The sequence below is a fragment of the Dermacentor albipictus genome, chromosome 7 (genome assembly GCF_038994185.2).
Source record: "Dermacentor albipictus isolate Rhodes 1998 colony chromosome 7, USDA_Dalb.pri_finalv2, whole genome shotgun sequence".
Taxonomy (NCBI): domain Eukaryota; kingdom Metazoa; phylum Arthropoda; class Arachnida; order Ixodida; family Ixodidae; genus Dermacentor; species Dermacentor albipictus.
In genome coordinates this window covers 142,760,283-142,781,732 of record NC_091827.1, presented here as the reverse complement: position 1 = coordinate 142,781,732, position 21,450 = coordinate 142,760,283, and the positions used below count along the sequence as shown (strand labels likewise).

The 21,450-nt window shown below is 48.1% G+C and overlaps 1 protein-coding gene across 14 annotated transcripts in view; it reads right to left on the bottom strand.

Annotated features, from left to right (window-relative positions):
• The window catches only part of LOC139047307 (ribosome-binding protein 1-like), a 396,181-nt gene that overhangs the window by 294,092 nt on the left and 80,639 nt on the right, over positions 1–21,450 (bottom strand). For all 14 annotated transcript variants that reach the window (XM_070521128.1, XM_070521124.1, XM_070521121.1 and 11 more), the window contains one exon: positions 9,726–9,950. In XM_070521128.1, the coding sequence (XP_070377229.1) occupies positions 9,726–9,950 (225 nt within the window). The remainder of the gene's footprint in view (positions 1–9,725; positions 9,951–21,450) is intronic.

The window sequence follows — 21,450 nt, the reverse complement described above, 5'->3', positions numbered from 1 at the left end:
AGTCATGCGCCAGGAGTTGCGGCAAGCCTTCTCCTCACCAGCCCCATGTCCAGAAATACGTCTGCTGACCTATGCCGACATAGTCCGACATCCTCCCTCTTCACCGCCGGCAATGCCATTTCAGCCACGGCCATTCCCATGCCGTGGTGGCAACGGGAGTGTGAAATGACCTGCAGTTTGCCGTACGAACTTGTGGCATACGGCCGACCGTCGACCACTCTGCTTCTACTGCGGCGAACCAGGCCACATTGCCCGTTACTGCCCCCATCCAGATGCTGGAGCCAGCGCCTTTTCACCTGCCACTTCTCTGCACTTCTACGACCGTTGCAACCCGAACAGTGATCAGCTGTTGCCCAGCACCTCCACCAGTGTCACAACGTCAAAACAGGGATCGTAGAGCACTGCTCAAGAGGCACAGCAGCAGGTCACCTTTTTAATACTGAGCGCAACTGCGACTTTACTGCACCTTGACAAAAACGCTCATGCAAACTCGCTTTGTCCCCTTCTTCATCAGAGTACAGGCATAGCTAATTGTACGTTTCAACTATACTAACTCACCCGTGAAGCCTGTTTCATCATGGGTTCCTCAAGGCTCAGTACCAGCTCCTCTTCTATTTCCGCTTTATATTAATGATCTCCCCTTACGCATCTCATTTAAAATATGCCTTTTTGCAGACGATTGTGTTTTATATCACACAATCAAGTCTCCTACGGATCATATTGTCCTCAATACTTTTGCTGACTTCTGTAATTGGTCCAAAGCACAGCAAATGAACATAAACTTTTCCAAAACTGCCTCCATGTCCTTTACACGACGCTCATGCCCTTCCTTCTTTGCCTATACCTTTGATCAAATTAGTTTAAAGGGACTCTGAAACGGTTTTGATGATGTTGTACAAACATATTGAGTCGTTAGAGTAAGTCCTTCTGATCATTAATTGACGAATCTAAGTGTCCACATAAAGTATGTAATTTATTATATGGTTATAAAAATGTAAATCGCTGCCGATCGCAGTACACTGCTCAGCGGAATTTTCAGCCGCCCCTACCCACATGACGTAAGTAACCCAATTGACGTCAGTAGGGCCAGTTATCAGACTGGCTGCCCAGGGCGCATCACCGATAATTTTTCCACCTTTATGGTGAACAAATTAGGTTTGTAATAGCTGAAATGTTAGTTAATGGGAAGCTGAAACAGTTTTCAATTTCCATGAATTTTTGGGATTGGGAAGAACAGACCTAATTATTTACGGTTCCGAAAATTTTTTTTCGTTTTGTTAATATAAGCGGCGAAAATCACTTTCTAAATCACCCGCGCGGACACGCCCCCATCGCTTCCCGGAGCGCCGGGTGAGGTTGTTGCCAGAGGAGAGAACCGGCGAGAGTGACGTCATGGGCGGAGACCGGGCCAACCGAGCTGCGGACCGGCGTGCTGACATGTGCTAGCATGCCTCTTTCCGTCCTGCGCTTTACTGAACGACGCTACGAGAGATCTGCCGCCGCCGCTCACGTTTGTTTTGCGATTTTCGTAAACTGTTCTTTCCTTCGGTGCTGCGTGAGTGCCTACAGCCAAGGGCGCCCAACATGCCCTCGTTCTGTGCAGCATTCGGCTGCGCGAACACAGGCGGGCGAAACGATGTGGTGTTTCACAAATTCCCGAAGGAAAAGAAGCTTGCCGCGCAGTGTGTACGTGCGGTGAGGAGAGATAAGTTCGTGCCGACGAAATCAACTGTGCTGTGCTCGGACCATTTCCGCGACAGTGACTATCATCGGAGCTTGACAACGTTGCGGGCAATCGGTATTCCAGTTTAATCGGCGCGACTGAAGCCCGGCGTTGTTCCGTCTATATTCTCCTACAAGAGAAACACCTCGCCACCTCCAAAAGCGGCCTTCGCCAAGAGGAGAAAGCGTGAGGTAAGGGTTTTAATGTGCACACGGGCAATTTTTTACCAGATGATCACCTTAGTGTCGAACAAACGGTCTACGACGAAGCGAGGTGGAGGCACAGCCGGGAATATGCACCTACGTGCAAAGTGCTTGCCGTTTTTATCCTGTTTTGCCTCTCCGCCTTGTCACGGAACACTGTACTACAGCTTTTTGTTCGGCGCTGTTCTGATACGGTGAAATAACTGGCCGGGGGTACGCTTGCGCATTTTTTTTATTGAAATGAATATTAGGAGAGGTTGGCGCCTTTATGGTGGCACCGGCTACTCCTCGTCATTTGGCAAAGGAAACAAATTTACGTAAAAAAGGAGAATAGCGACACGAAATATGGCACTCAGTAGAACACTGGATGAATAAAAAATATACAGTCCAACAGTACATGAGTCGCAAAGTTCTGTGCGCGTTCATTGATATTTGTTATTCGTCCTACCTCGCGGTGCCCGCAGATTTAGCTGTTCAGCATTCGTGTTCAAATCGCACGACATGAGGCGTTACGGTAATATTTTCATGCTCGTGTTAGAGTAGTTGAACTTGGCGTGTAAAAACTTCGTTCCGTAGATTCCGCACTCACAGCTTGCTACCAGCAGTGAAATGCCGCAAAAGCGAGCGTCGGCACAGCCGCGCCCGTGGCAAGGCGAACGAGCTCAAATAATGAAGTAACGTTGTGAGGTATTGAAGTTATCAGCGTTCGACGTGGTCTAGCCCAATACAGGCATCGCTGCTTGGCAAAAAAAAATTTTTCTTGGCCTTGTTCCTAGGGAACTAGCTATGCATCACGCATGGGAAAATTATTATTTGAAGGTAATTATATTACATTACTCATTACTGTCTTATTACGCTCATTGATTTGAATTACATTACCAATTACCGCCTTAAAAAAAAGTAATGGTATTACTTTACGATTACTTCCAAAAAGTTTTCATGCATACAAGAAGCAAAAAGCAAAGTATAAAGGGACGCCAACCTTTCTTTAAGGTAAGATACACTTTCATGCCCTTCCCCCATGTTTCTCAACGACACCTCACCACATTACCAACATTCTGACGCCGTACACAGCTTACTGGTGCATATTTAGCGCAATTACTAAATTGCTTTAGCCATGAAATTACAGACAAAATATTTCACATTACTATCACTAGACAACTAATCCATCACATAAATTACTGAAAAAGTATTTCAATTATCGTAAGTAATCCAACTGCTGTCATGTATACTGATATGCTGAAATTCATGACATCCATGCCTTGCACTCTTTCAGATACTAGCAGAGCTCCTTGAGAACCGAGCCCCTGATGAACTTGTTCCACTACCATCACCAATCGAAGATTTTGAAGCAGCCAGTGTGACACAGGCATATACACTCTTAGAAAACTTTACACCCTTTGGGGCCTATCTTGTCCCACAACAATAATCGTCATCCGTCTTGCCCGCGTTTCCTTTCTCTAACGCGGCGAGCCTGGTACTTTCCAGTCACGAACGGCATGCGCCTTATCAGTGTGACGCAGCATTCTCGACAGGAAAGTAGCGAGCGCCGAGTTTTCAGGAAAGGAAACGCAAGCAAGGCAGATGACGATTATTGTTGTGGGACAAATTTACACCCCAAAGGGTGCAACAGTTTTAAGAGTGTAATGAAGAGTTTGAAGCTAAGATTTCCAGCGCGCGAGAAGGTACACACATCGCTCTCGCTGTTGGCACACTCAACATCGTCGTTGCCGCCGTTGCCGCCATCGTTTTCCATATCGGCTGTGGGTTCAAACATGTACGGGGAAAATACAAGCTGTCGGAGACAGCGAGAATGTTCTATCTTACAACTCAGCTATGAAGCCAGAACAGCAGAACCGCGTGCTACCAGAGAGAGAGGAATGGTGCTACGCTCTGAAACGGAGACATGCGGCGGCGCCGACCGGCAACTACCGCCAACGACGTCACAGCGGCCCCGACCAATCACGGGCAACAGCGGCGTTCGCGCGATGCCCTGAGGCACTGGTGCGCGTTTTCTTGAAAAAACAGCCGCTTGCGTTTGTTTCCGCCCTTTTTGAACCAGATATTCGTGTTCAGGGGACTCAAAACTGTAGAATGCCGCAGAGAACTCATTTTTTTCGAAAAGTGTTTAAGCTTCCCTTTAAGTTGCTTCTATAAAGAGAAAGTAACAGAAAGAGATTGCACACGACCAATTTCTCACTACACTTAAGCACTTCCGGCACACAGCAAGCATCATCTGCTTATGTTACAACGAGCTCCATTTTGACGAGAGCTCCGTGGTCAGAGTCGGTTTCAGTCTTTTCGCGAGCACTACGGTTCGACTTTGTTGCATTGTGGATTGCAAACGTAGCGAGTGGCAATATGTCAAGCTGCGACATCGTGTCCCTCTGCAAGGCAGCAGACGAGCACACTGGCTGCAGCGCATCGTACTGCCGCTATCCGATCAGCGCCAGGATTTGCGTGTTTGCAGCCATCACTTTACACCCGAAGATTACTAACGCGTTTCGCGAGTCCGGTATTGGGGTCAATTCAAGTGCAAGGGGACAGGGCCTGGCCACTTGACCATGTCATCTCACGGGATGAGCAGAAGCACAAATGTGACTGGTCTGAAAGGTGCAGCCATCTGGTGGCACAGACCAACCACACACAGTAGCAGTAACGAAAAGTATTCTTCTTTGCTACTGGTGTAAATTTTTCACAGGAATGTAATCGTTAAAATGCTCTTCTTGTAAATTAAAAATTTTTTAGACTTAGAGCAATATTAGCTGTTTGTTTAGCTCGTTATGCTCTGAGCCAACAGGTGGCTGGACCATGCAGACCAATCAGACCGCTCACGTTCGTCTACGCTAAAGTTCCTTCATCAGCTTGACTTTATGCCTCTAGCCATCCGTTGAAACGCCCAGCTCGCCTGTGGTTACCAGAATACAGATATGTTCAGCGCTGCGACAGAATGTTCGCAATGCACGCTGCTTCGATAGCTCTCGCTCGGGGCGTACTGCCTTGCTGCCGTAGAGGCTGGAGAGGCTTCGCACACTCGTTCCTAGAAAACCGGAAGTCGACGGCACAACATGCCATCATGATGAAGAGCCAGTGAAAGTTGAGCTTAGCTCCAATCACTTGGCAAACGAGTTGTGAAAATGCACGACTATGGAGGAGGGTAACTTGTAATCGTCCGTAACTCTCTTAATATGAGACGTTTCACACAAATTGTGGTGCGAATGATTAACTTTAGCTCTACCCTACGCGTCTACTAAATTTGTCCGAACCGTTTAGGTGGCTCTTTAAATAGGGTGTTCAAATTCAAATACTTAGGCATTCTAACACACAATTTTTCATGGTCGAAACCGATTGATGTCACCTGTCCTGTAACAAGGCCTTTAAAAAACTAGGTTACTTATATCGTACTCTGCACCTTGCTCCTCAAGAAACTAAACTTCTCACATATAAAACCCTCATTCGCTCCATCCTCAAATATGGCTTCGTTGTATGGAATCTATATACAGTGAAACCTCGTTAAACCGTAGTTGGCCAGAGCTCAGAAAAAGTATGTGCTAAACGGTAGTACTGCTTAACCAAAATAGCACGAGATTGCCCACTTACCTGTCAGAAATGGAACTCGGAGAGAGTGCGATGAAAGGGGGAAAAAGACATGCAGGATTTATTCACTTCGCGCGACAAAAGTGTTATTTTCGTTTGATGCCACGGCGGCCTAGTAGCGACGACAGTGGCCTCAAACTTACTGAAGCTGCGAGCCAGCTTTTCAGCCAGCCCCCTCTTCTAGTTAAACACTTGCATCACAGATTCCTCGTTGGCGTTGCATATTCTCCGCGCACGAGCACGGTAGTGTTGCAGAAGTCCTGGGGCGCCTTTTTCAATGCGGGGTGCTGTTCTCGTCGCGACGATTACATTCAAGTGGCACAGCTTCTGCCACTGTCGGGCCTGAATCGCCTGTGCTGTCGCTTCCTGTGTCGTCCTTATCACTCTCGCTAGCTCACACTTCGGCAACAACAGAGGCAACGATAGCAAAAAGTCGAACCTCGTAGCCGACATCTCTTTGCGGTCGCAGCAGCGCTGCTGAGCAACTTTTTCACATTCCAAATGCCACATACCGGAGTCAACAGTAGACCCATGTCGCGTGCCAGTGCAGACTTCTTCGTGTCACGTTTGATAGCACGAACAATGTCCAATTTTCCTTCTATGCCGAGCACCCAGCGTCTTTTTTTTATACAAGCTTCGGTAATAATGCGAGTCCTTGCTTCCACGACACCACAACACTCTCTGGCACGGCGTCGAAATGATGATGTGGCCAAGCCCGTGACATTCCCATAAGGCGAATGGGGCCGATTTTCGCAGGCTACGCTAGTCGCCTGGCCGCCGGCCCCAGACGGTCTTGATCCTATCCACCCTCAACTCCGCGGACATCCACCCTTTCGGTACCCTGACGTAGATGTCTCGAGGGAAATTTCCCTTTTAGAGCCTCTTATAAATAACGTAAGGCGGCAGTTTGCGCCCATTAGCAGTCACTGCCAACATAACAGTACATCGTTCTTTTTTCACGCCAGATGCTCTAATAAGCACACTTTGTGCACCTTTCTCCTCTACAGTCATGTTTCTCGGCACGTCGAAACAGGGGGAGGTCTGATCTGCATTCCAAATCTGGGACAAAATGAAGTTCTTTTGCTGCCAGAGCCGTATAACAAAACGGTGAAACTCCAGTACCTTGTCCTTGTATACTGAGGGAACACAACGCTGTGCGCCTTCTCAGGGCGAGTCCATGGCATCACATAAAGCGCGTTGCCCATCCGGAGCTTGCCTTGAAATATTTCGCTTCGAAACCTTGCACTTGGGCAATTCCGCGCACCTCAGTCTGCACTATGTTGTGGAACATGGCACAACTGTGCTTTTGAAGGTCCGGTATGAGATGAATGAGTCGCTCCTACACTTGCGGATACTTTCCGCACTTTGAAACGCGGAAGGCCAGTCTTGACTTGTTGGTGGCCTAAAGTCTTTCCTGCTGACCTCGTTAGTAGCAAATGCTGGTTTCTCCGATACTGAAATGTCTGCTTGAAGCACAGTTCCCTTGCTCGAGTGCATAGTGCACAGCTTGCAGTTTGAATGCAGCCGTGTAGCTCCCATACTTCCCCGTTGCGGAACACGTGACCACATGAACTGCACGTCACTTTCAAAATGGCAAGATTTGGCATTTTTTCTTTGCCTGTGGGGAGCATTGAAGGCGATGGCACTGTTGCTTGTGTTGAGTCGCCCGACCTCCAAGAGTCGTCCAGCTCGAAAAGCCGGCCGACTACACCCACACGGCGGTCTGGGGGGGGGTATCGACAGTTGATGGACGAAACATTTTGACGGAAGCGTTCACTCGCATTTCATAGCAAGCTCACAGTCACCAAATGAGATCTGTTAACGTATGCTGAGTGTGCGTGACACCGATAAAACCATGAATGTTACTTAGCGTAGTTGTCTCTTTGCGCTCACCATCAATCGCCTTTCTGGCGAAACTGCCTTTCTTTTTTCAGGGAAAATATCTATGTTTTCACAGTTTTGTTTTTGATTTGTGGGCACCAGCTGCGGGCAATACCGTATTTATTCGAATCTAGGCCAATAGTTTTTTCAAATAATCGTATTCCAAACTCTAGGATTGGCTTGGATTCGAGGATTTGAAAAAACGCGCCAGTTTTTCATTGAAACTGCTAAATACTGTACATAGCTAGTGCCACCTAGAAAAGTCGGTACCACAGCTGCTACTAGCCGTGCCAGTAGCCAACCATATACAAGCGAGGTCGCCATTTTGACCTGTGTCGTGTCGACCGTATCGGGGTGCGGCGTGGCGTTATTGCGATGGCACCAAGCAGGAGATGCCACTACAGTGCCGCTTTCAAGCGAAAAGTTGCGATAACCGCAGAGGCATCGTCGAATCTTCAAGCCGGGCGGGACTTAGGCATCGACGAGAAAAACGTCCGTCGTTGGAGGGGGACAACAGCAGTGTTTTGCATGTGCCGCAACGAGGATGGCATTTAGCGGACCAAAGAAAGGCCGTCACCACGAAGTGGAGATGGTTTTGGCCAACTTTGTTCGGACGCAGCCAGCAGCTGCCCTTGCAGTGACAACAGAAGTGCTCCAGGCGAAAGCTAGGGAACTTTTGAGGGAGCGAGGCCTAATGCCAAAGGATTTCAAAGCCAGCCGGGGCTGACTTCAGAAATTCATGAAGCGCTTTGGCTTCAGCCTCCAACGTCGCACTTCAATCACCCAGGAGCTGCCAAGCGATTTCGATGAAAACCTGATAGCTTTTCAGCGCTACATGCTGCGAAAGAGAGAAGTGGCAGGCTACAACCTTGGGCAAATCGGCAACGCCGACCAGACGGCTGGGTATTTTGATATGCCAGTGGCGTGCACCGTGAATGAAAAGGGTGCCAAGGAGGTTAAGGTGCGCTCTGTGGGCTACGAGAAGCAGCGCGCAACTGTGATGCTGTGCTGCACAGCTGATGGACCTGGAAAAGCTGATGGACAACTCCCTCCTTTATGATATTTAAAAGGAAGACACTGCCTGCTTGAGAAACTTTCCCATGAAATGTAATTGTGCGGGCAAATGAGAACGGGTGGATGACGGGTGCAATGGTGGAAGAGTGGGTTAAGCTTGTGTGGCGACGGCGTCCAAGAGCCCTTTTGACAAAGAACTCGCTTCTTGTCATCGACTCTTACCATGGGCACTTGACCGACAACGTGAAGGCTGTGCTCCCACAAGCGAGCACAAACCTCGCTGTCATACCGGGCGGCATGATGGGCCAGTTGCAGCCACTTGATGTCTGCATCAACAAACCTTTCAAGGATCGTCTGCGGAAATATTACACGGACTGGTTGACTGATGAAGACCACATGCTAGCGGCAACGGGCCTCATCAAACGTGCATTGCTATCCCAGCTGGCAGGCTGGGTAGCTGCAGCGTGGGACAACACCCCAGGTAGTTTGATCGTGTGCGCCTTTAAAAAGTGCAGCATATCTAATGCGCTTGACGGTACTGAAGATAGTGCACTGTTTGAAGGTGACAGTGACAAGGAACACAGCGATGACAATGTTGAATGAGCTCTGCACGTTCACATTCAATAAATGCTGTTTGCATTTTGTGAACGCTGTCCTCGCTTCTTTTGTTCGGCCTACAGTCGAGGTAATATTTTTTCTTTTTTGGCTTCGGACTTTATGGGGTCGGCCTAAATTCGAGTAAGCACGATAAGTGCAGTCAGTCATGGCATCTAACATTTACAACGCCGCGCAACACAACATGCTAATCTCGAATGCCGTGAGCCACGTCAAAGCATTCCTCTCGGCGCGATCCACACTGCACTGCATGCACTCGTACTCATAACCACCCACGGCCTGCCCTTGCGATTTTGATATAAGTGCTTACTGACAAGATACTACCCGCCAGGAATGCTCTGAGAATTTGTTAAGTTTTACACTGCAAGTACAACTTTATTATATCAACGTTTGACTGTATATACCTTGCCTTTTGGATGTGAGTAAACAGTTGTTAGCACATGATCTTGTCTGTTTTTACTTCGTCTGTGATTCATGAAACCATGCATCGCAACTTGGCTTCAATGTCTAAGAACCAGCAACCCTACACACAACTGTTTGCCTATTGTTGCATGCATTTGACCTGTTTCATCAACACTGTGCTTGACAATGTTGGCAAACATGCTGACTGAGTAAGACTTAGGCAACAGACAACCCTTAGCAGCAACCGTGTCGAGCGAATGGACAAACTTAACAGCAGACAAGAATGGCACCTTGGGAACGATGTCCTTAAAGGAGTTGCGACGCACAGGCTTGGGTGATGGCTCCAGCACCACCGGTGCAACAGGCTGTGCGGCCAGCTCTTCTGGTTCTGGTGGTGGCTTGTGTACCAGAATCGGCTTCTGTGGGCGCCTGTTGCGCACCAGGGGAACGATGGGTGCAGAGCGTGGGACAGCGTCACAAGTCAGCTCACCATCCTCCTTGGGAATCAGCACCACCTGCCATTGCATGCAAGCACAGGTGCCAAGGTTTGAATTAGGGAGCAAACAACATGGGTACAACTGATGGTCTATACTTCCCAAGACTTGGCACAGACTAGCTGGTACATGCTGGGAATGGGATAAGGCAAGAACAGGGACAACAAAGCGCTATGATGTAACTACTGCTTTTGCACATAAATAAGGGGATCGTGACTGTAATCCAAAGGGAGCACTTTCAGTCTCTCAGTAAAAGAAAAATACAAGTACCGTAGTCACAATTTCTTTGTTCGATTGTAACTTCGATTGTAACTGTTGCGGACTGCCATTGCAAAATACAGTGAAAGAAAAAGTGTATGCACAATTTAGTCATTACTGTTGATGTCGTTTGTCACACTCTGCAAGGATGCCATCGTCCTCCATGCCACCAAAACTATTGGACAGACGGTAGTTCAGAAGGGCCCACAGCACAATTGGACATGGTAATGACGCATTTGATATCGTGGGTCATAACGCGGCTCTGTACGCAGTGGTGCCTAGTGGATTAGCTCACTCCAGTTTGAAGTGGCAGATATTTTTTTTTAAAACTCTGTTATATTCATGCCATAAAACTGAATCTAAGGGAAGCGCACCCTGAAGCTGGAAATTTAAAAAAAAAAAGAATTCAATTGTATTTTTGGAAATACAGTAATGCTTATGCAGTAGACTTCCATTTATTCGATGTTCAGGTCTTGGCCAATGACTTTACATTTCTATGGGACCAAACTACTGTCATTTTGATCCTGGAAATAGCCTTCTCCTGAAAATTCAAACTTGACTGGTAAGCGCACAAGGGCCCAGCGCCAAGGGTGATCAGAGTGGAGATTTCAACAGTGGCACCATCTGTATTGGCAGCATTTGTACGCCAAACACTGATCCACAACGCCTATTTTGGGCTTGCCCAGGAAGATATTGAATTAAAAACGTTAGATCACAAATTATTTATTGTATTATTCACGTGATCTAATGCGTTTCTTTTTTTGTTGGCTAAAGAAAATTGATTCAGAAATCCCCTAAGTGATGCAATCTGATATGAAACAAAACCTTGTTTGTGGGCTTCACAGCAGCCTACCAGTAAAACAAACCTAGTCATCAGTGTCATTGCGTTGGCCATCACAATATGGCGACCATGGATCGCGACAAATTTTCACGTAGCATGACGATGGTGATGATGCACCGCTTTCAATGCGATTATGAAAGCTCACTTATTAGATAATCTTATTTATTGATCCACAATACTTTTCTGGCCTATTAGGCTATTACTGGCCTACTAGGCCTATTAAGGGCACTGAATGCTAACTAGTGGCAACAAGTCACATTATATGTTTTTAGTGTCCTGGAGAATTACAAGCATCATGGGGCAAATTAGCACAGTGGTTACTCTAGGAGTGTGCCACTCTCCCATTTGCAATTGTTGCAGAGTTGTTTGATACATGCAGAATATAAAACACACTATGGACCGTACGGAGGATGACAGGCAGTGGTTCTTCGTAGACAGCGATGACTGAGGACATCCTACATGCCCTGTCACCAAACTAATACTGACTTTTTATGGAAGCTAAGTAGAAAGTAAATTTCTATTCTGTTTGCTGGTATCATCTTCACATGAGTCGAAGGCATACAATATTTCTCTTTCTGAAGTACAGGGCTCGCGTTTGACTTGTGATGTTGTATGGTGTTTAATGGCACACAGGCCAGCTATGGCCAAAGAACGCCATTACATATGGTAATGAATTGTGTAATTATGTAAGATCAAACAGAGTTGAAAACGTAGATGCAATGTGGCTGTAAGGAGGCCTAAAATATGGGTGCTGTAAACTGCATATATATATGCATCAAAATAATGACAATAACAATAAAATAGGGCATAAAAGTTTTGGTATGCAGAAGTGGCATAATAGGACGCATACTGCTACCGTCACAGTGCTCTGAAGTAAAGCAAGAGCTGAGAGGCATGTGCTGTAAATATCAGTGCAGCTACAGCCTCAAAGGCGAGGTTGTGCTAAACATGACCCTGTCAATGGGTTAACTTCAAAAGGTGAAGTTAACTGTTTCCAGGTTAGAAAGCACTAACAAAAAATGCTGGTTGAAGTGGAATACGTTGATGATACGCAGAATGAAAATACTTATTACACTCAGTTTCTATTTCCCTGTGCTGGACGTGGACATGGAGAAGTGTAAGGCTGTCACCACACTTTCAACATGACAGAGGATCACTTCCAGTTAGTAGGTAAGAGTGAGTGCAGAAGGTATGACCTATTCTTACTCAACAAAGGAGCACTTCCTTGTATCATGTTTTCTCCATTATCCAGTGCCCTAAGCGTTTGATTTCTACTGTATTATGGAGCTCTAATGTCATATGTTATACTCATGGACAACTTTGTGTTGCTATGAAGGGAAAGGTACGGTCGCATGGCTGCGGCACATGTATTACCGTGCCAAGTAGTTCGGCAGCGCTTGACAATGCTTTTGGTTGCTCAGAACAGGCGCTGAATCAAAGCAGCTTCAACGTGCGATGGTTTCGCGTATGCTCAGATGCGGAAGGGAAAACTTGCAGAATAAGTAAACATTTACACTCAGTGGTGTATTCTGTCTTATTTAACTATTGCTCATAAGGTCTTTATGTTTTCTCTTCCCCAGCCTAAACTTACGAGGATTAAAATGTGGGATTCCTTTCATAAGTGCTCTCACTTGTGCTTGAGTGCAAGTATAGTTTTCTGCTTTGCACTAGTAAAAAGTAGGTGTGTATTCGATTTCACGGTGTGTTAGAATCAAGAAAAATATTGCTGCCTGAACGAACAGTGTGTTTTGCCATTTCAATGATGGAAGTGGCACTTGGTCTGTTGGAGCAGAAAAAATTGCGGTTTGGAGCAAGAAAAAGTTTTGGAGCAGTAACTTTCTCCTCTGGTGCAAAGAGGAAGCTCTGTATAAGTTGTAAGGAAGTTTATTGGGTGAGTCCAACAAATGGGCAGTAGCTTAGAACAGTGAGCAGGGAAAACAAGATGGTGGTGTTCGAGCGCCGGTCTCGTGCCCTCCGCTCTTGATGATGATCGGTATGTCATTCTCTTCCTTTCTTCCATACAATTGCCCCCATCGAGAAAGGTGGAGCCATCCTGGCGATCTAACAGGTGGGTACAAGAGGGTCGAAGTACGGCTTGAGGCGGTCTACGTGAACAACATCACGTGCACGTCGACGACGGTCGCCTTGCAGCGTAAGAGGTTCAATGACATAGTTTACGCAGGAAGTACGCTCGACGACGCGGTAGTGACCATGATAATTTGGGAGCAGTTTGGATGACAAGCCAGGTGCGCAGGGTGGTACACGCAGCCACACAAGTGCTCCAGGAGCGAATGTTGCAGCAGGAGAGTGATCATCATCGCGGGCGCTTTTCTGGCATTGTTGGTCGGCTGTAGTAAAGCGCTTGGCTAGTTGTTGGCAGTCTTCAGTGTAACGGGCCGCTGCTGACACGGGCGTGCACTCTGAGGCATCTGGTGCATATGGCAGCAACGTGTCGATAGTGTGCGTCGGCTGGCAACCGTACAAAAGGAAGAAGGGGGGAAAACCCGGTTGTGACTTGCGTAGCAGTGTTATACGCGTATGTCACAAATGGAAGAACCAGGTCCCAGTTTGATCGATCAGATGCAACATGTGTCGCAAGCAGGTCGCCCCGAGTCTGATTAAACCGCTCAGCGAGACCGTTCGTCTGAGGGTGGTAGGCAGTACACGTCCTATGTACAATGTTGCACTGGTGGAGAAGTGCTTGAATTACATCGGAGAGAAATACGCGGCCACGGTCACTGAGGAGTTCGCGAGGAGGACTGCGCCAAAGCACAAAATGCTTGAGGATGAAAGAGGCGACGTCCTGTGCTGTCGCCGTGGGAAGAGCAGTGGTTTCGGCATATCATGTAAGGTGGTCGACAGCAATGATAGCCCATCAGTTTCCCACCGTGGTCAAAGGTAAAGGTCCATAAAGGTCAATTCCAACGTGGTTGAATGGACGGTCTGGGCACGGAAGGGGCTGCAATGAACCTGCCGCAGGATGCGGCGGTTTTTTTCGTCGCTGACACTCGTGGCAGCCGCGAATGAACTTGCGGACAAAGTGAAACATTCCGCGCCAGTAGTACCTTTTCGTAAGCATTCATAGGTCTTGAAGACACCGCCGTGAGCACACTGCGGGTTGGAGTGAAAGGAAGCGCAGATTGTAGAGCGCAGCGTTCGGGGGATAACTAGGAGCCACTTCCTACCATCTGGCGAGTAGTTGCGCCGGTACAAGAGGCCATCACGGATGCTGAAGTGCGAAGCTTGGCGTCGCAGTGTTCGAGTGGTCGAAAGAGTGGGTGCCTCAAATAAAACGTCAAGAAGCGAAGCGATCCAGGGATTGTAGCGCTGTGCAGAGGAGACGGTGGCGACGTCAAGAGCTGACAATGGGTGGTCTATAGTGGATATGAATGCAGTTTCGGTGGATAGTGGTGACCGCGACAGTGCATCAGCATCGGCATGCTTGCGCCTGGAACGATATACAATGGGGATGTCAAACTCTTGAAGTCGAAGAGCCCAGTGGGCAAGGCGACCTGACGGATCCTTCAATGAAGACAACCAACATAATGCATGATGGTCCGTAACTACATCAAACGTGCGGCCATATAAGTAAGGGCGGAACTTGACAAGCGCCCAGACTATTGCCAAGCATTCTTTCTCGGTGAGGCTATAGTTTGACTCAGCCTTGGTGAGCGTTCTGCTGGCGTATGCGACGACATACTCTGCGAACCCAGACTTTCGTTGCGCGAGAACAGCACCGAGGCCGACACCGCTGGCGTCTGTGTGCACCTCAGTTGCAGCCGTAGGATCGTAGTGGCGCAGTATAGGTGTGACGTCAGGAGACGTCGAAGGGTGGAGAAGGCTTGGTCACACTCGGAAGACCATGACGAGATATTGGAGGCGCTGCTTAGAAGTTGGGTCAAAGGCGCAATTATAGAGGCAAAGTTGCGCACAAACTGACGAAAGTAGGAGCATAACCCTATGAAGCTTCGCAACTGCTTTAGAGTCGTCGGTTTGGGGAAGTCAGTCACGGCACGTAGTTTAGCTGGGTCCAGAAGCACACCATCCTTTGATACGACGTGACCAAGAATTGTAAGTTTTCGCACAGCAAAACGGCACTTCTTGAGATTTAGTTGCAGCTGAGCGGTCTTCAGACACGTCAGGACATGGTTGAGGCATTCGAGATGGGTTGCGAAATCTGGCGCAAAGACAACAATGTCGTCGAGATAGCAGAGACACATGTGCCACTTCAAACCTCACAGAACCGAGTCCATCATGCGTTCGAAGGTAGCAGGCGCATTGCAGAGGCTGAAGGGCATGACAATGAATTCATACAGACCGTCAGGCGTGACGAAGGCTGTCTTTGAACAGTCGGCCTCTGCTAAAGGCACCTGCCAATACCCGGAACGGAAATCTAAGGACGAAAAAAACTCGGCACCTTGTAGGCAATCAAGGGCATCATCAATTCTGGGTAAAGGGTACACGTCTTTTCAAGTGACCTTGTTTAGGCGCCGGTAATCCACGCAGAAGCGAATTGATCCATCCTTTTTTTAAACGAGAACCACAGGGTATGCCCACGGACTTTGTGAAGGGCGAATAACGTCGCGTTTAAGCATATCATCAACCTGGTCGGTAATAACTTGACGTTCCGCAGTGGAGACGTGGTAAGGGCGTTGTCGCCCTGGCGAGTTGGAGCCGGTGTCGATGCTGTGAAAAATGGTAGAAGTTCGACCAAGGGCACGTTGGGCAACATCGAAAGAGTCGCAGAACTGGTAGAGCAGCTGGAGAAGAGCAGAATGTTCAAATGGTGACAGTCCGTCTGCGATCGACGAATCGAATAGGTCGGCAGCTGGTACCATCAGAAGGACTAAGAGCACTGATGACGTCGAGGACGCGTCGAGCAGAATCTTGCTGCACGGAAAAAATTTGGCCGATATCAATGGGTTGCACGCATCCAAGGGATTCACCTTTAAGCAGTCTGATGGGATATGGAAGAGGATTTGTGAGGCAGAGAGTGCTTGTTCCATTCGAAATAGAGAGGGTCGCATAAGGCAAAAGAAGTGGCTTCCGACTTAGAAGGCGTGATGGTTCAAAGAATGCAGCTTCATTACATATGCTGTTGCAGAACACGGGGAGCAAAACAGCTGCTGTCGGCGGAATTTCTGTATCTTCTATGACGACTATTTTGTGTGCGGCTTGATGAGCGGGGTTGTATAGGACTGGTCACACAACGGGAAGAGCTCAAGTTCAGATCTGGCACAATCAATAACGGCATGATTATACGATAGAAAGTCAAGTATGATGAGCCAAGTATTATGAGCCAAGTATGATGTCGTGCGAGCAGGATGAAAGGACGATAAACTCAACAATGTAGTGCTCTTTAGCTATAATAAGTCGAGCAGTGCAGGCAGCTATAGGCCGAACAGGGTCTCCATTCGCTGTATGTAAGGGCATCATCTCAAGAGGCGTGGTTACCTTCCGAAGCTTGCGGCAAAGTGTGGCGTCTATAACAGAAATGGCAGCACCGGTATCGACAAGAACATATGCACGGGTGCCTTCTACAAAAACTTCGACAATATTCGACGGCAAAGTTCGAAGACTTGAGCATTTCGACAGTGCAGTTCTTGCCTCAAGAACTGCGGGGGCTAGTTTCCCTTATTTTCAGGGGCTGGTCGACGACGCATGGGCGACAAGGAGCGGCGATGGGGTGAAGGTGAGCGACGAGACGTGGGTTGTGGATAGTCACGTGAAGACATGCTTGTTTGGGGACCCAGACTTTCATAACGAGAGCGGGGATGATCCATGTAGTTCGGTGAATGGGCGTCTGAGTATCCTGGCGCGCGACGGCGGCAGAATCGGGCGATATGACCAGGGCCACCGCATGCAAAACAGATTGGCCGGTTGTCACGCGTTCGCCAGCGATTCGCAGGGATGGGAGCAGCCCATGTCACAGACGGCTGAATCGGGGCTGCAGCATACGACACACCATGAGGTGGTGAGGGCTGTTGAAGCTGCTGCCGCTTTACTACCTCAGCGTAACTATGAGGCGCGGCGACAGGTTGCTGCTGAATGGGCACCGGCATGGCCTTGGAAATCTGCTCTTGAATGACGTGTCGAAGCACGGGAGCCAACGGGATTGGTCGCTGCAGTTGCTGCTGTTGTGGGAGCTCCTGACGCTGAGCAAACGGCAGGAGAGACAACTGACAGGCCACCTCCTCACGCACGAATTCTTTCATTCGTGCGATAAAGGATGACTGGTCAGGCATGATGTCAAGTGCTGCGAGCGGTTGATGGTACATCTGAGATGAAGTCGGGTGAGAGCCTGCTGCCTTCTCAACTCGTCATAGCTGTGGTACAGAGTTACAACTTCAGACAGTGCCAGGAGACTTCGCAAGAAGCATCTGAAAGACATCGTCGTCGACGCCCTTCATAATATGCTGTATTTTGGCACTTTCGCTCATTGAGGTATCGGCGCGCCTGCAGTGATCGATTACGTCCTGAATAAAGGCGGTAAAAGTTTCATTCGGTTCCTGTGCCCGTGTGCGCAGCCGTTGCTTGGCGCGTAACTTCCGCACGGCAGGGCGACCGAAAACGGCAGATATTGCCTCCTTGAAAGCAGACCAGTTCTCAAATTCCGATTCGTGGTTCGTATACCACAGCTTTGCCACGCCAGCCAAGTAAAAGTTCGCGGTACTCAACTTAGCAGCGACATCCCACTTGTTGGGTCCACTAACTTTTTCGTAGGACGACAGCCAGTCCTCGACGTCCTGGTCTTCCGTACCCGAAAATACCGGAGGGTCTCGCTGGCGAACCGGGCCGGGACAAACGGCGGCCGGGAGAGGTGGCGGCTGTTGGGCTGCATCAGCTTGCATGGTCGAGTGCAATGTGCGGGATCGGAGTTCCAGGGTGCCGCGCTGCGAGTACCCAGCACCTCCACCAAATGTAAGGAAGTTTACTGGGCGAGTCCAACAAATGGGCAGTAGCTCGGAACAGTGAGCAGGGAGAACAAGATGGTGGTGTTCGAGTGCCGGTCTCGTGCCCTCCGCTCTTGATGATGATAGGTATGTCATTCTCTTCCTTTCTTCATTACAACGTTAGTATTTCCTGAAACATTACATTCAATATGTATTATACAAAGATGCAAGTACTATTTTCTTTTCGATTTACTGTTCCATTTTATTGTTACTATATAAAAAGACGAAGCGCAAGCTTAATCCCAAATCACAGTTAATTTTGCATTTCAACAGAAACTATATTATATTAATTGACCTCGTAGGTGTAGGTTGAATAGTATCTGCGTTGTACAACTTGTGCATCCACGACTACTTTCCCGTCCCTTTCTTGAACTTTTTTCTATGTTGGGGCTGCCTAGGTGTAATAAAAGGCACCTTAATGCACTTGTCGCAATACCATTAAACAACCACGAGAAAAGTGTGATCAGCAGCTATGCCCTTACAATCGTGCATCACTATAATTACATAACAATTATTATTGCAATAGCACTTACCATATTTACACGCATAATGGTCGCACTCACGTAATGATCACAACCCCGAATTTTGTCACCAAAATTAGATTTTTTTCTTTCCTGTGTAATGATCACACCCCGAACTTGTCGCACGATATGTCGTGTGCCAAGTCTAGCTAATGATGATTGCGCTTACCATCTGTCAAATGCTGTCAAATGTTACGCAAACGACTCTTGAAGACATACCAAGTGGTCTGCACGCACCTAAGACTCTTAAGCAGATGCCCCATTTCATTCCTTTCATCCCTTTCTGCACTTCCATGAAAAAAAAAAGTGCTACAACCAAACTTGCATTGGCTTTATTACTTGTAGGCTTCACAATGGCTTTTGCCAACAACAACAAAAAAGGTGCCTTTCGATTGTTCTCGCCTGCACTCGTGGGCAAGCAACAAATCGCGAGCGACAACTATAGTGACCACATTTACACTGATACATTAGAAGTGTGCCCTATTCATACGCCGACACTTGTAACATAGCAAAGATATTTGCCCACCCTTAGTGGAAACGTGCCATATTACGACAGTAGTGAAGACAAATGCCACAGTTTCTGCAGCATGCCCGCCATGTGTTTCCATGTCACTGGCAGGGCAGGTACCCGCGCCCATCTCTGTTTTGGGTCTCTCAAAGTGGACATGGCTACGTTATTGTCGCAAACTTGCCGATATTAACAATGTTATTTATTACTAATATGGAAGAAACTGTTTCAATGCGCGTAATGTACTCACGAGAAGAACAAAAATCGCGTTCACTGCATTCCGTTTGCTCTGCCGGCCGCCATATTTGTTTTGGTGTCCCGCACTGTTACAGCAGCAGCCTGTTGACCTGTTGTCATCCGGTTTTTGCATTTTACTCCTATCAAAGTGCGGGATCGACCCCCCATCCTCGAGCTGAGCAGAGCAATGCCATAGCCATTGTGCTACTGCAGTCTGTCGGGATGTGTGAATATGCCTCAATATATAATACGAGGTGAGGAATGCAGAGGTGAGGTGCACTACACATGTTCATGCTACTTTTGTAACGTCATCGTTTTTTCATCAACTTTCGAGACCCACATAGAGTGCCTCTCAGCTGTCCTCGACGTTTTTCGTCGGGTCGACTGCAGCCAAACTCGTCCGAATGTAATTTTGGCTCCCGCCAAATCACAGTGCCTGGCCATCACGTAGGCGTTAAAGAGACCCTGAAACGCTTTTGATGATTTTCTACAAACGTACTGAGTCGTTAGAGTAGGTCCTTCTGATCATTAATTGACACATCTAAGTGCTCTGCGTAAAGCGTGTAATTTATTATAAGGTTTTAAAAATGCACATCGCTGCCGATCGCAGCGCACTGCTCGGCGGAATTTTAAGCCGCCCCTACCTATATGACCGAAATCACCCATATTACGTCAGTGGGGCGAGCTATCTGATTGGCTGACCAGGGCGCGTGATCGATAATTTTTCCAACTTTATGGTAAACAAATGATCTTCGTAATAGTTGGAATGTTAGTTCATTTGTTTTTATAAAAAGAAAGTAACATAAAGAGAATGCACAAGAACAATTTTTCAGTACACTTAAGCACTTCCGGTACAGAGCATGTGTCGTCGTCTTGTGTTACAACGTACTCCATTTTGACAAGAGCTCTGCGGTCAGAGTCGGTCTCAGTCTTTTCGCAAGCACTATGATTCGACTTTGTTGCCTTGTGGACTGCAAACGTAGCGACTGGCAATATGTCAAGCTGCGACATCGTGTCCCTCTGCAAGGCAGCGTACGAGCGAACTGGCTGCTGCGCATCGGGCTGCCGCTATCCGATTGGCGCCAGGACTCCCGCGTTTGTGGCCATCACTTTACACCGGAAGATTACTAACGCAATAGCGTTTCGCGAGTCCGGTATTAGGGCAAACGCGAGCGCAAGGGAACAGGGTCTGGCCGCTTGACTGTGCCGTAACGGGATGAGCCATGAGATGAGCAGAAGGGAAAATGTGAATGCCTGCACGGTGCAGCCACCTGGTGGCATGGAGCCCAACCACACGCAGTAGCAGCAACGAAGCGTATTTTTTGCTGCTGGTGCGTATTTCTCGCAGGAGTGTAATCATCAACACGTTGTTTTTATCAATGTTTAAAATGTTTAACACTTGGTTAGAGCAATATTAGCGCTTTGTTTGGCCGGTTAAGCACTGCGCCAACAAGTGTCTGGACCGTGCAGACCGATCAGGCCGCTCACGTACGTCTACGCCAAAGTTCCTTCATCAGCTTCAGTTTATGCCTCCAGTCATTCGCCGAAATGACCAGCTTGCCTGTGGTTACCGGAATACCAGACACATTCGGAGCTATGACAGAATGCTCGCAACGCACGCTGCTTCGATAGCACTCGCTTGGGGTCGACGGCCAAGCGGCTAGCGGAGAGGTTTCGCGCGGGCGGGGGCGGGCTCCAAACTGGAAGTGGACGATGTGACGTCGCATCGTGACGCAGGACCAGTAAAGGCGGAGCTTAGCCCCGCTCGCTCGGCGAACGAGTTGAGGAGGAAAAGCATGGCTGGGGAGGAGGGTAACTTCTAATCGCTTGTAGCTCCATTAATAAGTAACGCTTCACTTAAATTGTGGTGCGAATGTTCTACTTAAGCAGTACCCTACGCGTCTACAAAATTTGTCAAAACCGTTTCAGGGGCCCTTTAATGGCGAACAACGAGACCAGGGAAAAATCTGCGCAGTCAAGAAGTTCCTTGTTTATAGATCTCCAAAGAATGTCCGTAGCTTTATAGGGCTATGCTCGTACTTCCGCCGCTTCATAAAGAATTTTGCGTACATAGCGAGGCCACTTACTGAGCTTTTGAGGCAAGACATGCCCTTTTCATGATGAAAAGGCTAAGAGGTGAGGAATGCAGCAGGATCTGATTGAGGTGGACACTTTTCATAGTTGTGCGATGTCTGGACCTGTT